Below are 13,423 nucleotides of genomic sequence, written 5' to 3'. Positions count from 1 at the left end.
GCAGGATTCCATTTGCATTCAGCATTTAAATTGATGCACTTTTTTTTTTCGTTTTCTTTTGAAGCCGCAATGAAAGATGCAAATGCCGGATGCTGAAATCCTGTGCTGCTTACTGCCAACTATGATTACAGCGCGCACATCGTAAATGTTGCAGGCATTCAGCGTCCTCGATTCTTTGCCACCAAGCGCATACTTAACGAGCACTTAAACGCCTTCTCACATCCTTAGAAGATACTCAAGACTTGAGCACAAAAATTTTATGTTCAATTTGGTATCAGCTCATAATCGGCTGAAGCTCACAGCTTCTTCTCACTTCTCTCTCTCTCTCTAACCAACAACCAGCCAGATGGACATTGGGCATCTTGGGATTTTATGGCCACTTAATCTCTTTAATTAAAAGCTGACATTTAATCGAAAATGTGATATTTGAAGGGCCGCAATTCAATGTTCAGCTCGTTGAGAACAAGGGCAATTAAAGGCCAACGATGAAAATACAAAATCAATAAGGATTCCTCGACGATGTTCGCAATGTTCTCATCGGTGTTCTTAAGCGGATTATTTGAATCTATGTAATTTATAATAAACAATCTAAGATTTTTCATCCATTAGACAAAATTAAACATTAATATGTATTGCATAATTATTTATTTAATAAATGTACAGTCAGCGTCACAAAAAAAGCCGCACTTTGAAGGTTTACGATTATATGATTGCGGATTCGCCCAATTTTTTTTTAACAAGTTAACTGATAATTTAACTTAATAAAAGTGCATACCAATTTTTATTTTAAATTTGTCTTTAATATTAAAAAAATGTTGTTTTTTGGTTTCACCCTAGTTTTAACGACTTTTCACTATTATGGCAAACTTAAGGAAAAAAATCATAAAAGTTATAATAATGAAAAAATTCAACAAAAACTATTTTTCCAATTGAACATCTTACTAACTATAAAAAATTTTAAATCTAGGTAATTTAACAATAGACATATTTTTTTAATTTAGCTTAATACTTAGAAATTCCGCCTTTGGCCTTAGTTACAGATTTTACCTTAGTTAGAATCAGAACTTTTTCCTTCGTTATATCCATGTATCCATATTTTTCTATAATATGTTTTAGCTCCTCCATAGTTTTGGGGTTTAGCTTTGTTATTTTGGCACCCATATAGGCCCAAACATTCTCGATTGGATTAAGGTCTGGGGTGTTTCCTGTATATAACATAAAATGTTGGTTAAATAGATAACCTTTGATAATTAAATGTATAATTGAAAATATATGTAAAAGTACAATTTATATAACATAATAATACAGCTTCCAGCTGATTACTGAGTTCGTTACGACATATGACTGCTGATGTTTCTATTCTAATTCCTACTTTTTACTTTGATACTGATAGCTTAGAGCCTATCGACTTACTGATGTCATCAGATACTGATAGGTCTATCGACAATCCTGCCCTCTGTTACATAACATATGTACATATATATATATATTGAAACCATAATTTTTCACTCTCGAGCATACTCAACTGTATCTTTTACCTTTTACTTGTTTAATCAACAAGTATCCATTATGAAAAATTAGACATTAATATGTATTGAATATTCACTACAAAAATGCTTACATGTAATATATTGATATTATACAAATCATAATTTTTATAGCCTCTGATGTCTGTTGATGACGGATCTTAGTTGCTTCGGATGCTAATCCGATATATTTTGTACTCTGTGGTATATTCTGAATCTAACAGTATATCGATATACCAAAAATAACCTACGGTATATTTAAGTATTTTTCGGTGTATTAATCTATTTTAATAATGATACCTAACTCTTATCTCAATTGTTCAGCACTATGATTTATTCAAGAATAATTTTACACTTTAAGAATTAGTTACAAATTTATTTAAGACGACCACGAACAAATGTTCACCAACAACTTTCCTCTAACATATTTAATTTAAATACAAAGTCTTTGCTTGAAGGGTTTTGGCTGTCGTGTATCATTCAATTTGCAAAATAAAAATGTAGGAGAAAAAAAACATGATTTCATTGTCGTTGGTCGGCGACATTCATTTATACATTTATCTAAGCCCAAAGGAACCCAACTCTTGTTTTGCTTTTAATCTTCTGTGAGGTCCCAGTTGTTGGGCTAGCAAGCAAAATGCTATTGTAGCCCAGGCCACTTTTGTTGCCTCTTTATCACTTTTCATTTTAGTCCCAAAAAAAACAGCATTTTTATTGGCAACATATCGTATGCGTAATGCAATCGACGCCAAAGATATGTATCTGTCTGTCCGTCTGTCGGTCTGTTTGTCGGGGCATCTTTACTCGTTTCTGGGATTTTAACATCACACAAAGGTCTCTAAGCTTTAGCGACAGTGGCTTTTCAATTTGAATAAACGAATGTCGGCTAAATATTTGATTTATTTCTGTGTGACCTTTGTCAAACAGACGGAGATATTCAAAGAACCTTAGACACACCCACTCACACATACTCCCACTAGCAGTCGACAATCAGAGTAGCAAGCACATTTGTCTACTTTTATCGTTCGTCGTACAGAAAGTGTCACTCAAATTCAATTTGCACGTAAAAGGTTTATAATTTTCATAGTAGCGTTCTCTTGAAATAAAAATTGGGTTCGTTTTCGTTTCGTTCTCTATGGGTTTGTGTAACAAGCAATTTTCGCTATACAACTTCATTGCGAGTACAAGGTCAGAGAGAGTTTTGCGTGTTTGCCTTTTGCTGCTGCCGGTCGTGAAAGCAATTCAAAATAATCTTACCAATTTCTGCAGACGGTACAACAAGGTCAACCAAGTAATTTCGCTAACGAACAAATGATTATTACTGCATAACGGGTCCTAGGATACGCACACACACACGTACACACACACGCACATATGCGAGGAACATGCAGATAAGCAAATGTAATGGAAACAGCTTATATCCTGACTCTGTTCTGTCCTAGGTTTACCTCCCCTCAACAGCCCGACATAACATAATCGTAAAAGTCAAATCTAAGCTGAGTGTTAGGATTGCAGCATTTTGGGGTGGCTAATTTTAAGGCGACAGGCGACACAGACACTGGGGACTTCAACTTACAAGCTGCACTGGGACATCCGCTGGGACTTGGGCTGAGAATTGTGCATATGAAATGAACAAGGAATAACAATTTTCAACACTTCATCAGATATAATCCTTTAGTGTTATCATTTAATAATATCACTAATAATTCATTGATATTTTTCGCTTTATATGAAGCTGCCTTGCCTTTTAATTTCGTTTAATTTTTAACCAATTACTCTTCCTGGCTATTCATCACATACACAATATTGTCGGAAAAATAAAGGTGCATTTAATAAGATTAACATTCATATAAATATGGTTACTAAGGGTCATGCAAAGTGAGCTAATGGGTTTCCTGTCATTTCCATTTTTTTATAGTTGGGGCAATGTCCTTTTTTTTTGCACTTCAAAACTGTTCTTGTGCTTGTTTTACAGTTGGCCAGCTCAATTGAGTGTAAAACAATTTCATTAAACTCGCAGTCAGGGCGGAAAGCAGCTTTGTGTTTATAGAACAGCACTATGGGACTGCTACCCACCATTTGTCTATTTGTATACTTTTATTGAACAGCAATGGCAAAGGCAGCGACTAAGGCAGCCAGAATGGCATCAGCAACGGGAACGGGGAACGGGAACGGGAACGGCAATGGCATCCTTGTGCGCTGAGTCCTCATCATTGTCGTTGTCTGTGCTCCACTTTGTTCTATTTTTATTATTATTTTATTGTCTCAATGCAGCAGCATAGACTGGCGCTGGTCCATGTGGAAGTTTAAATGGAAGTGGGATATTGGAGGAGAAGGTGAACACCATTACAATTTATCGCATACGCTTTGACAACATGTTTGCAGGCATTTTTATCATTTCCGCATTTATGTGGTTTCCGCTCGAGCTGCAAGCAAACTAAGAAGTCGCTTTTTGCTTTATTGCCCCAAATGGTCGATTTCATCTCTTGCTCCGTTTCTCTGAGTCTCTCTCTCCCCCTCTCTCATTCACTGTATATCGAGCTGTGAAGCATGTTGAAGCAAGTGGCAAGGAGTAGCAATATGCGGCAATATTGCCAGCATGCCTTCACATGCCACACGCCTTCCATTTGACCAACTGAATTGTTTTGGTTTAATTTATTGAACCGAACACTGTGAGCTTGCTGACCAGACGATCGCCACAGTCGCCGACACTGGTGCCAGAGTCAACATTTATAGAAAACTATCCATGCAGGTGAAGGGGCAAGAAAAGGGTTTATTCTAGTTAACGGTTGAAAGAGCAATGAATACTTATGTGAATAGCATAGACTAGAGTGGATGTCAGTTTAAAAATTATGAGAAATTAATATTAAATTTCACCTGATTTTAAATTGTTAAACTTCTGACTATCATCAAACTCCTAATAGAATTACATTTCAGCTCAACTAAGCAATGTTTTTTCACTTCTGTCGAAAAAAATCTTCTTTATTGTTCCCCTTCTTTACTGTGCAGTTTCGCATAGAAAACTAAAGGACACTCCCAGTCACATTGTCTTCTATGGCCAAAAGAAGGGACAGCTATAAGCGGACCTGGCTACGAGTCTTGTTAAGGGTCAGTAATAAATCTCAAAAGCTTGTGCTGCAACTTAAATTAAATGCTGAAAATCGTTTGGGCTGCAGCCCGTCTCTTGGCGCCCCTTTCCCAATCTGACACGCAAGTGGACAGGACTCGGAAAGGCAACCAAGCAAAAAACCAGTTGAAAAATGCGACGCGTTAGAGAATGAAAAGCACAACTACCCAAAACGCAGATAGACGTGAGTAGAAAGAAGTGGCCAGAAAAAATTAAATAGAGTTTTCAAAACAAGCGACTAAATATGGCCAACAATTGGCTCTGCCTGGCTAGAGCAATAGCTCCTTGCAGTGAAATCTGACTCTACTCCAACTCTCTTGCTCTGATTGTGGCGCTGGCTACTTCCATATGCAAACATGCTCTGCATGTGTAAAAGTCACGGAGCCAAAACGAAAAACTGCACGTGGCAACCAAAACTGTTGTCTACTTTTTGGCGTAAAGCGTTAAATTTATGACTTCTAGAATTTCCGTATTTGCAAGTCCGGCGAAAAAAAAAGCAGGGAATTACATCCCACAGATTTCGCACACATAAAATGTGGCAAAATACAGCAGCAGCATCCCGAAAAACACTAATAAATTTTTCTATTAAAATGCCACAATCATAATTCACTAAAGTTAAATATTGTTAAAAGCGGGGCCAGAAAGCTCGTGTTTTATGATTTCCAAATTAAATTTTGATGGTCAAGTGGTCGAATGGTTGTGGTGTTGGCATACCAACAAACGACAGGCAATGAGTATTATTTTGGTCAAATGTTTCAATAAGTTTTATGCATTCCGTATGCAAATTGTTTAGACAAAGCTGCTTATGGGCTATTTCGCATAATTTGTTGTCGTTATTTATATTCAATTTCAGATACAATTTATGCGTAATTGGCTTCTGCAAAACAATACAAAACTGTTCAGGTAATTTGAGTAACGCCTATTCGAATATAACCACATATTGTCTGAGTAGGGCTATACAATATTTTACATTAACTAAATTGACTAAATGTTGAATAGTTGCGTTTAAATTTGAATGAAATGCATACCTACCCAGAAGCTAAACTAAAAAAGTCCATCGAAAACATTTACTGGGTCAAAAAATAACCAAACAACAAAAAAAATGGTTCTGCCAGATGGAACACAATTTTTATCCAGGCAGTGGCAACTTTCGGCTTATTCGACTATAACTTAATATGCAGGTGAAGCTATAAAATTGAAATTATGGCAACTGGCAACTAATGAACAACAATAAAAATAAATACAAGTACCCTTGCCCTGCTTGCGAGGTCCACCCAATGACTTTATAAACTGGAACTGCAAGTGAAACTCCAACCAGCAGACAAAGTTTCGCTTTACGTTGCGTTGCACACCTGAATGACTTTGATGTGCAACTTGGGCGTTGCAAGTTGCGAATTGAACGGCGGGATGTTAACCTCTGAGAACTATGTCCGAAACTATGTCAATATTTTAGCAAGTATACAGTTTGAGCTTTTGGCTCGTCGCAGTCATTTGTGAATATTCTCATTTTAGTTATCAATTTTATGCTTGGTCAAAGGCACAACCAAATGAGCGATGCTACTTGCAGTAGCACTTTCAGTTGGCTGAGGAAAACTACGTAGAAATTCAAAAGTTACTTCGTCCATAAATTGTAGCATATCAATGTGAGCGCTTGCGAAGTGTTCGTCTCAATCTTACGAGCTGAACTAAACACGAATCGGTTGCTACAGAAACCGATTACCTCAGTTCGGCTCTTCTGGTTGCCGAATCAACGATTGAACGACTGCCGAGCTTTCGTTCTCTTAGCTTTTGCAGACAGAGCGAAACGTTCTCTTTGCTGGGGAAACGGGAAAGCATGCTATTGTTTGCGCGGCCAGGGCGAGATAGTCAGAGCATGCTGTACTATTCGCACTACGGAAGCTGCATCAAGTGCCACTTGTGACGCTTTGGTACAACAAATGTTGATAAAGCATGCGACAGCGGCTGAAATGAGACCCGAGACTGAAGCAGAGACTGAGCTTAGACACATATGCATGTGTGTGTGTTTGTGTGAATATGTGCAACGTTGAATGTGCTTGTTGTTTGCTTCAGCATTGGCATTGTTGTTGGCCAGTGTTGACTAGTGGCCTAGTCGCCGTTTGCCGTTTGTCGTTTGCTGTTTGCTGTTTGGGGATTTGCGATGGCAAATGAAAAGGTTGTGCGACAGTGAAATGCATTTCAAGTCTACTCAAGTGGGTTGCCCATTGTTGTTGTTATTGTTGATACAGTCACACACATACACCCACACGTACAGAGACCAGACAGATGAGCGCCACGTTTGTGCATTAAAGTGAGCATAAATGTGGGTTAATGGGTTTTTAGTTGCTCTTTTCATTACGACACGACAGTAAAATTGTTTTGTACCTTTTTTGTTTTTTGAGTTGTTGCTCTTACTCTTGCTGAGTGAGAAATGCTAATCGAATTGCCAACGGTATGAATTCACATGGGACTTTTAGTTAGCCCAGGGAACAAGGGCTGGTGTCTGATGATACCTGCATTCCCCAAAAATGGTTTCGTACCCATGCCATTACTTACCTGTGTCCACAATGCAAATATGTGCACACACTTTAGCGCGCAGCTAATTGAAATATAATTTAATTGCCACGGAGATACGCAGAAAAGCAGCCGCAGGACAATAACACAGGGACAACGCGCAGCTAGAACTCAGAAGCACTCGAAAACATGCCTGGCGTTTTGCAACACTAATTAAATTGCTCGTTGCATAGCTTGCAAGTTATGCGTTTCGTTGGTTACGTATATGCACTGTGGTGCAGTGTTTTATGCCATAAAAATGCGGCACAAAGCCCTTTTTCCTAATTGAACATGTGTTTGCAGGAGCTGCGGTTGCTTCCAACGTATATTTCTGGTGTCTTTCTCTGGGCTCTTTTTAGTTCATTAATTCGGTGGTAGTTTCTCTGGGTCAAATTCAAATTAAAAGCCAGCTTTGTCCATATGTATGTGTGTGTTCGCATGACTGTTTGTTCATTTTCCGGCTAATTTGAATATTTGTTATTCTGTTGTTGTTTGCCGCACAATTTATGTGTGACAGCGCAAAAAGAGCATTTTTTAAGGCAAACACAAATGAAGATATAAATTTCATGCAGTCTCGCTTAATGTAAACATTGCTTTTGTCATACGCCCGCAATTTGTGTATTTTTCAGTGCAATTTGTAGTAGGAATATGTTAACCAATTAAAACTTGTAAACCACTTCAACTCATACATATTTAAGTTATCTATAATGTTAGCTTAGCTGCTGTTTCGCAACTTCTGACAGCAGATTGGCATTAGCAATTATCAAGCATACTTTAAGCGTGAAAGATGAAAGGGAAGAGCAAAGGAATGTTTAGGATTTGAAATTCAAGGACGTCTGAACGATTCTCGGAAATAATTCCGCTCACTTTGCACACATTATTAGCATTGATTGGATATCATTATCGTTATTACGCGCACTTATCGTAGTAATAAAGGCTGATCAATTTATAATTGGACTCCTACCATCACGAAATTGTGTTTACATTAAGAGAGTCGCACATACATACATATTTGCTCTTGAGAGGTACTTCAAATTGATCTCAATGAGTAAATTAAGTCATGGCACTTAGTGTTTCAAGTAAGAATAAAATAAATTAATCCTTTAGGCACTTGATGAAAACGAAGTAACTGCAAGTGCTGGTGGCCGACACGCAAATTAGCTGACACGCTGATACCTATCATCAGTTGTTCTTCAAAGCTGCTGTAATTTCATCATTATGCCCAGCATGATGCAAAGTTACCCTTCCAGAAGCAGCAGAACAACCAGCAGCAACAACAGCAGCTTTTGTTCAATTCTTTTTTGCCAGACTGCAGAATTTTCCAACAAGTTTTACCGGTGCCGGGCATCATCCGGTGGCATGTTGCAAAAACCTGGGTTAAGCAGGAAAATTATTAAACAATGCAACGCAGACAGACAAGAGAACACACAGAAGAGACTATGGATCAGAAGGACAACAACTGACACGAATGTTGAAAGCCAGTGAATGTTGCTATGCAATAGCAAAATGCTGACCTAAGACCATAAACAAAATGACGCCAAAGACAAAGAGCAAAATGGCCAACTCGAACGTCAGCACAGGCCCAGAAACCCAGAGACAATAGCCGCATCAGAACAAGCGGCGCAAACATGGCAAAAATGTCGTAGCAACCAACGAGAAGTGACTTTCTCGCACACAACATGACAAAGTGTCAGTCGAGAGCCTCAGTCACAACCACCCGCTGTGCTGGAGTTAGGGTTGCAGTGGTATCCAAGCGTACATAGCTAGTCAAATGGAGTCAGCAGGAGAGCCACGTATTTGTCAGTTTGCTTTTCAATTTAAGCCATCCAACCGGGTCATAGAATTATGACTATCTAGCCAAGCAAATAACAAGCAAAAAAGGCAAGGCTTTACTGTACACATTCCCGAGTTGTCCGACTGGAGTTGCATGCAACACAGATCAGAAACTTCGTTGTTATCAGATAAATCCCTAAGCTACCTTTGTTTCTTAAAGGTCTTAATGGAATCTTTCTATGTTTGACGAATTATACTCACTGCCCAGAGGGTATTTTTACATTTGTGCTAATAGCAAATGTATGTAACAGGCATGTAATGTATGTGACTAATATTTATTTGATATGGCTTTCATTAAAAAAATTTGAATTTAATCGTCTTAACTGTCACGACTCTGTGACTACTTATTCCTACAAGCGCCTTTATGTCATATCGACAAACTGGGGTAGTGAGAGGAATGCAGAAATAAGCCGGCTAATGAAATAATTTATCCTTATTGAAAAAAAAGATTACCTCTCACATTCCTGACAGTTTTGGTCAGTTAAAAAATTAAAAATTAAATTAAGTTAAAAATTTTAGAAGCTTTTTCCAGAAATAGTTCTATATGGCAAAAACGGCAGTCTCTGGCAAGTCTTACCTGCTTTGGTTGCCAATTTGTTCAATTTTGTACTCTATGATATACCCAAGTACCACATTTGGAATATATAGAATCTTTTTTTTTGTATTTTAAGATTATTATCTCGTAGACACACTCGATTTTAGCCTTTCTACTAGCTTTAGTTAGTATATATATATAATATCTAACTAATTAAATTGTTATTTAATCTGAAGAAAGGATTCCCTCTACTTCTAGCAACATTTTGCATTTAATAGCTCGTTTTATTAAGGTATCAGAAAATGTAAAATACCCTTTCGAGGACATTATGTTATATCGGTATTCATAATTATCTGAAGACGCCATCTCTCCCTTTCGGAAAGCTGAAAGAAATTCTTGCTTGTGTGTTTCACATCAGTCATATGATGCAAAGGTGGCCAAAAGCTAGTTATAGCCATGCAACTAATGAAAATATTTTATGTTTTTTTTTTTATTTTGTTAGTATCTAGCCACATTTAAATACTCACCGCACAAAGTAACATGCATCAGCTGCGCTACTCTGAAAATCAATAATTTTCTTTACCTCGTGCTTCAATTGCGCCTCGTATGACTTTAACGAATCTCGATAACGATTGGCGCAAATCATTTCACTGTTTCGAGATTACAGTTGACACTATTAACATTCATCAAAATTTCCCTTTTACTATGTATACTTACTAAGGTATTCGGAACTTCCTATAACTTGGCTGGCGACTCATCAAATCGGGAGAATCATCAGGTTGGTACTTGGCATTAGAAATTATTTTACCAATTATAGTCTCTGTTCGATAATTGGGTCTTGGATCAGAGGTATGTCGTTGGGTGAAGTGTTTCATTGATGGTCTAATATCTTCATTTGGCACATGGGCAATCGTAGTCATGGTCCTTGCCATGGTTTTTGGTCTTGACAAAAACTTCGAACGACTTGAATCCCTTCTTGATGAAATTCTAACAAATGATTTTTGCTCCTCGTCTTGGGACATCTTGAGAGATATGTTTTTATATTATTGTTTTCGTTGTTTATTTCCTATCAAAATTTGTTGGTGTGTTTATTTTCATGTATGTATTTTTTAGTGTTTCTGTTAGTGTATTGAGCATATTATTGTACAACTTTGTGTTAAGTTCAATTGTATATTGATCTTAAAACAAAAGCTGCTTTGATCCAATGAAATTTAATAATTTTGAAGTATAAGTTGAGAGTATTAATTTTGTCTTCCGCTCGGTGTGAGCAACGATATCGTTAAGTCGTTGTTTAAAGCTTCGCTCTCACGATTATTATTACTCATATGCGCTCTCACTTATCTGAGCTGACAATCGTATGCTCTGCGTTTAACGAAAGAGTCACTCGGTGCGCTCACAATAATGACAGCTTTTAAATCTCACTATTTAAAAGCCCGTCACAGCTGACTCTCCGATCAGTTTGAAACCATTATCAACAGCTTAAAGGTGGTTCCGCGTGTCGCTTAAATTGTATTTTTATTTTGATTAACGCATAGTGCGATAATCAACCAATTTTTGTAATTCCACTTTGACGTTATTTCCCAGAATAATGTTGACTCGAAAACCTGTGGGAATTCTTATAATTGGCATGCTGTTGCATTGCGCAGTTCACGCACAACAAAGTTAGTACAAATCGCGTAATCAACGGGTTTTGCAGTGATTCACAAGCTACGCTACAAACATGACTCTATACTTCCATCTGCTACCCTTGCCCCTCTAAGGTCTCACTATCAGTTATAATAATCATTGAATTCTCGGTGCTCATTGGAGTCGCATTCGTCTCATCCGCCTCGTGTGCAATCTGACGCCAGCAACGTGTGAAAGTGAATGACATGCTGTTGGCATCAGGGCAATGACAATCTGTTGGATTCGGGAAAAAAGATTGAGATTAATGCATTCAACTAAATGAATAACATAAAACGAATAAATGTCAATTAATTATCATCTTGTTTATAAATTTATAGTATGTGTATAACAAAAAACACTGCTGTGTAGCAAATGTGTTATAAACGTTTTAAAATTGATAGCAAACAAGCAAATTATTTTGTTGGCCTTGTGAATAATGCATGTGCTTTCATGTAGTCAACTTTCAATTCTTTGCGGGAATTAACCCAGTGGAAATAAGAATAAATACAAGATTAACATGTTAATGAATGACAGTAATAAATATTTGCAATCTTACAAGTTTACTAACAATACCCCCACGTAATAACTAATGAATATATTCATTTCATATACAGATTGTGTGAATCCAAACAGAAACTCGGGCTACTGCTTATCAATCTACGACTGCCCTAGTTTAATTGATCTTGTCCAGCAAATATTACTTACCAGCAATGAGCGAATGTTTCTGAGAGATTCTCAATGTGAAAACGGATTTGGTCGCCAGCCTTATGTTTGTTGCACTCGTGATAAAAACTACGCCAGTGTGGCAACAACAACACCGACACCTGCAACTACAACTACCACAGCAAGGACAGTAATTCAACCCAGTCCAACGTCTGCCAATGGTGATAGAGGTCAGGGAGAAAGCCTCCTCCCAAGGCCACCAGCATGTGGACCAAATTCGTTCCTCGATCGCATTTACAATGGCAACGACACAGCGCTTGATGAGTTCCCATGGATGGCATTGCTTGAGTACACGAACAGTGAGTACGAATGGCACTTATAGAGTAAATCAGATATATATTGTTTATTAATTTCTCAGAAAGGGGTCAACGGGAGCTAAATTGTGGTGGCAGTCTGATCAACAATCGCTACATACTAACCGCTGCTCACTGCGTAACTGGCCAAATATCCGTCGAAGTGGGTCAGCTGTAAGTAAAGAACAATTTGATTCAACAAAATAACTAACATTTATCTATATTTCAGAACTACAGTGCGATTGGGCGAGTACGATATTAGCAAAGAAATCGACTGTGTGAGGAATGTTTGCAACCGGCCTGTGATCGAGATTGGCATTGAGGAAGTGATTGTGCATCCCCAGTACAATGCGGATGACAACAATCGTCATAACGATATCGCACTCATTCGCCTCAATCAGCAAGTCGAACTCAATGAATATATTATACCTGTCTGCCTGCCATTGGTCAGCACACGAGCAGCCATTAATACCAATGACAAGCTCACCGTGAGCGGCTGGGGTCGCACTCTTCTTGGTGAGTACAACCAAAATAAGAAAACAATAGAGCAAGATCTGTAATCGTATTTCTTTGGCAGCTCGACAGAGCAACATCAAACAACGCATTGATCTCCCCGTTGCGGATCAAGATTATTGTAAGACGAAATTTGCAACTAAGAGAATAAGCGTGATCAGCTCGCAATTGTGCGTGGGAGGTGAATACATTCGAGATAGTTGCGATGGCGATTCAGGCGGACCATTGATGCGATACACGGGTGCTTGGTATTTGGAAGGAGTTGTCTCATTTGGTAACCGTTGCGGTCTTGAAGGTTGGCCTGGTGTCTACACAAGAGTAACTGACTATATAGATTGGATAATCGGGACTATTCGTTCCTAAGTATATCAATTGGAGGAACTATAATTCACGATTTGTCTCACTAGATTTAAATAACAAAATTATCAGAAAAACATTCAAACCAATCAAGCGCATTCTAATTATTTCAATTCTTTCAACAGTTTTATTACTTTATATTTTGTTGCCGGCATATTCTAAACCAGTATTAATACCTTTCAGTTCGTATAAGCTCCTTAATTTTAAACCTCAGATGGACCATCGTCTTCCAACGCTTGCTCAAAAGTAAGCATAAATTTCGATGCACTACAAAAAGAAATAAGTAACAAAGCTTCGTAGA

At 37.9% G+C, this 13,423-nt stretch overlaps 2 protein-coding genes across 2 annotated transcripts; one reads left to right on the top strand and one right to left on the bottom strand.

The window, feature by feature from the left end:
• Nucleotides 1-9,840: 9,840 nt before the first annotated feature.
• LOC133837424 (uncharacterized) lies at nt 9,841-10,720 on the bottom strand. Its single transcript, XM_062268173.1, has 3 exons — nt 10,289-10,720; nt 10,099-10,221; nt 9,841-10,033 (listed from the first exon to the last, which is right to left on the bottom strand). Exons 1-3 carry the CDS (start codon nt 10,591-10,593, stop codon nt 9,898-9,900), a joined length of 564 nt encoding a protein of 187 aa, XP_062124157.1. The 5' UTR covers nt 10,594-10,720; the 3' UTR covers nt 9,841-9,897.
• A 298-nt stretch (nt 10,721-11,018) lies between these two features.
• Nucleotides 11,019-13,220, top strand: LOC133837422 (serine protease 7). Its single transcript, XM_062268172.1, has 5 exons — nt 11,019-11,232; nt 11,851-12,258; nt 12,318-12,426; nt 12,482-12,768; nt 12,830-13,220. The coding sequence occupies exons 1-5, from the start codon at nt 11,160-11,162 to the stop codon at nt 13,126-13,128; spliced, it is 1,176 nt and encodes a 391-aa protein (XP_062124156.1). The 5' UTR covers nt 11,019-11,159; the 3' UTR covers nt 13,129-13,220.
• Nucleotides 13,221-13,423: the final 203 nt, after the last annotated feature.

This window comes from Drosophila sulfurigaster, chromosome 2R (assembly GCF_023558435.1).
Source record: "Drosophila sulfurigaster albostrigata strain 15112-1811.04 chromosome 2R, ASM2355843v2, whole genome shotgun sequence".
NCBI lineage: Eukaryota > Metazoa > Arthropoda > Insecta > Diptera > Drosophilidae > Drosophila > Drosophila sulfurigaster.
This window is presented reverse-complemented; position numbering and strand designations above follow the sequence as displayed.

Excerpts from the sequence above, each read along its gene's own strand:
- LOC133837424 (XM_062268173.1), bottom strand. The coding sequence starts at position 10,593 with ATGTCCCAAGACGAGGAGCAAAAATCATTTGTTAGAATTTCATCAAGA. Across the intron at positions 10,222-10,288 it reads AGGAAGTTCCGAATACCTTA|TGAAATGATTTGCGCCAATC; the intron begins GTAAGTATACAT and ends ATCTCGAAACAG. Across the intron at positions 10,034-10,098 it reads GATGCATGTTACTTTGTGCG|TTGCATGGCTATAACTAGCT; the intron begins GTGAGTATTTAA and ends TATTTTCATTAG.
- LOC133837422 (XM_062268172.1), top strand. The coding sequence starts at position 11,160 with ATGTTGACTCGAAAACCTGTGGGAATTCTTATAATTGGCATGCTGTTG. Across the intron at positions 11,233-11,850 it reads CGCAGTTCACGCACAACAAA|ATTGTGTGAATCCAAACAGA; the intron begins GTTAGTACAAAT and ends TTTCATATACAG. Across the intron at positions 12,769-12,829 it reads CTGGGGTCGCACTCTTCTTG|CTCGACAGAGCAACATCAAA; the intron begins GTGAGTACAACC and ends TTTCTTTGGCAG.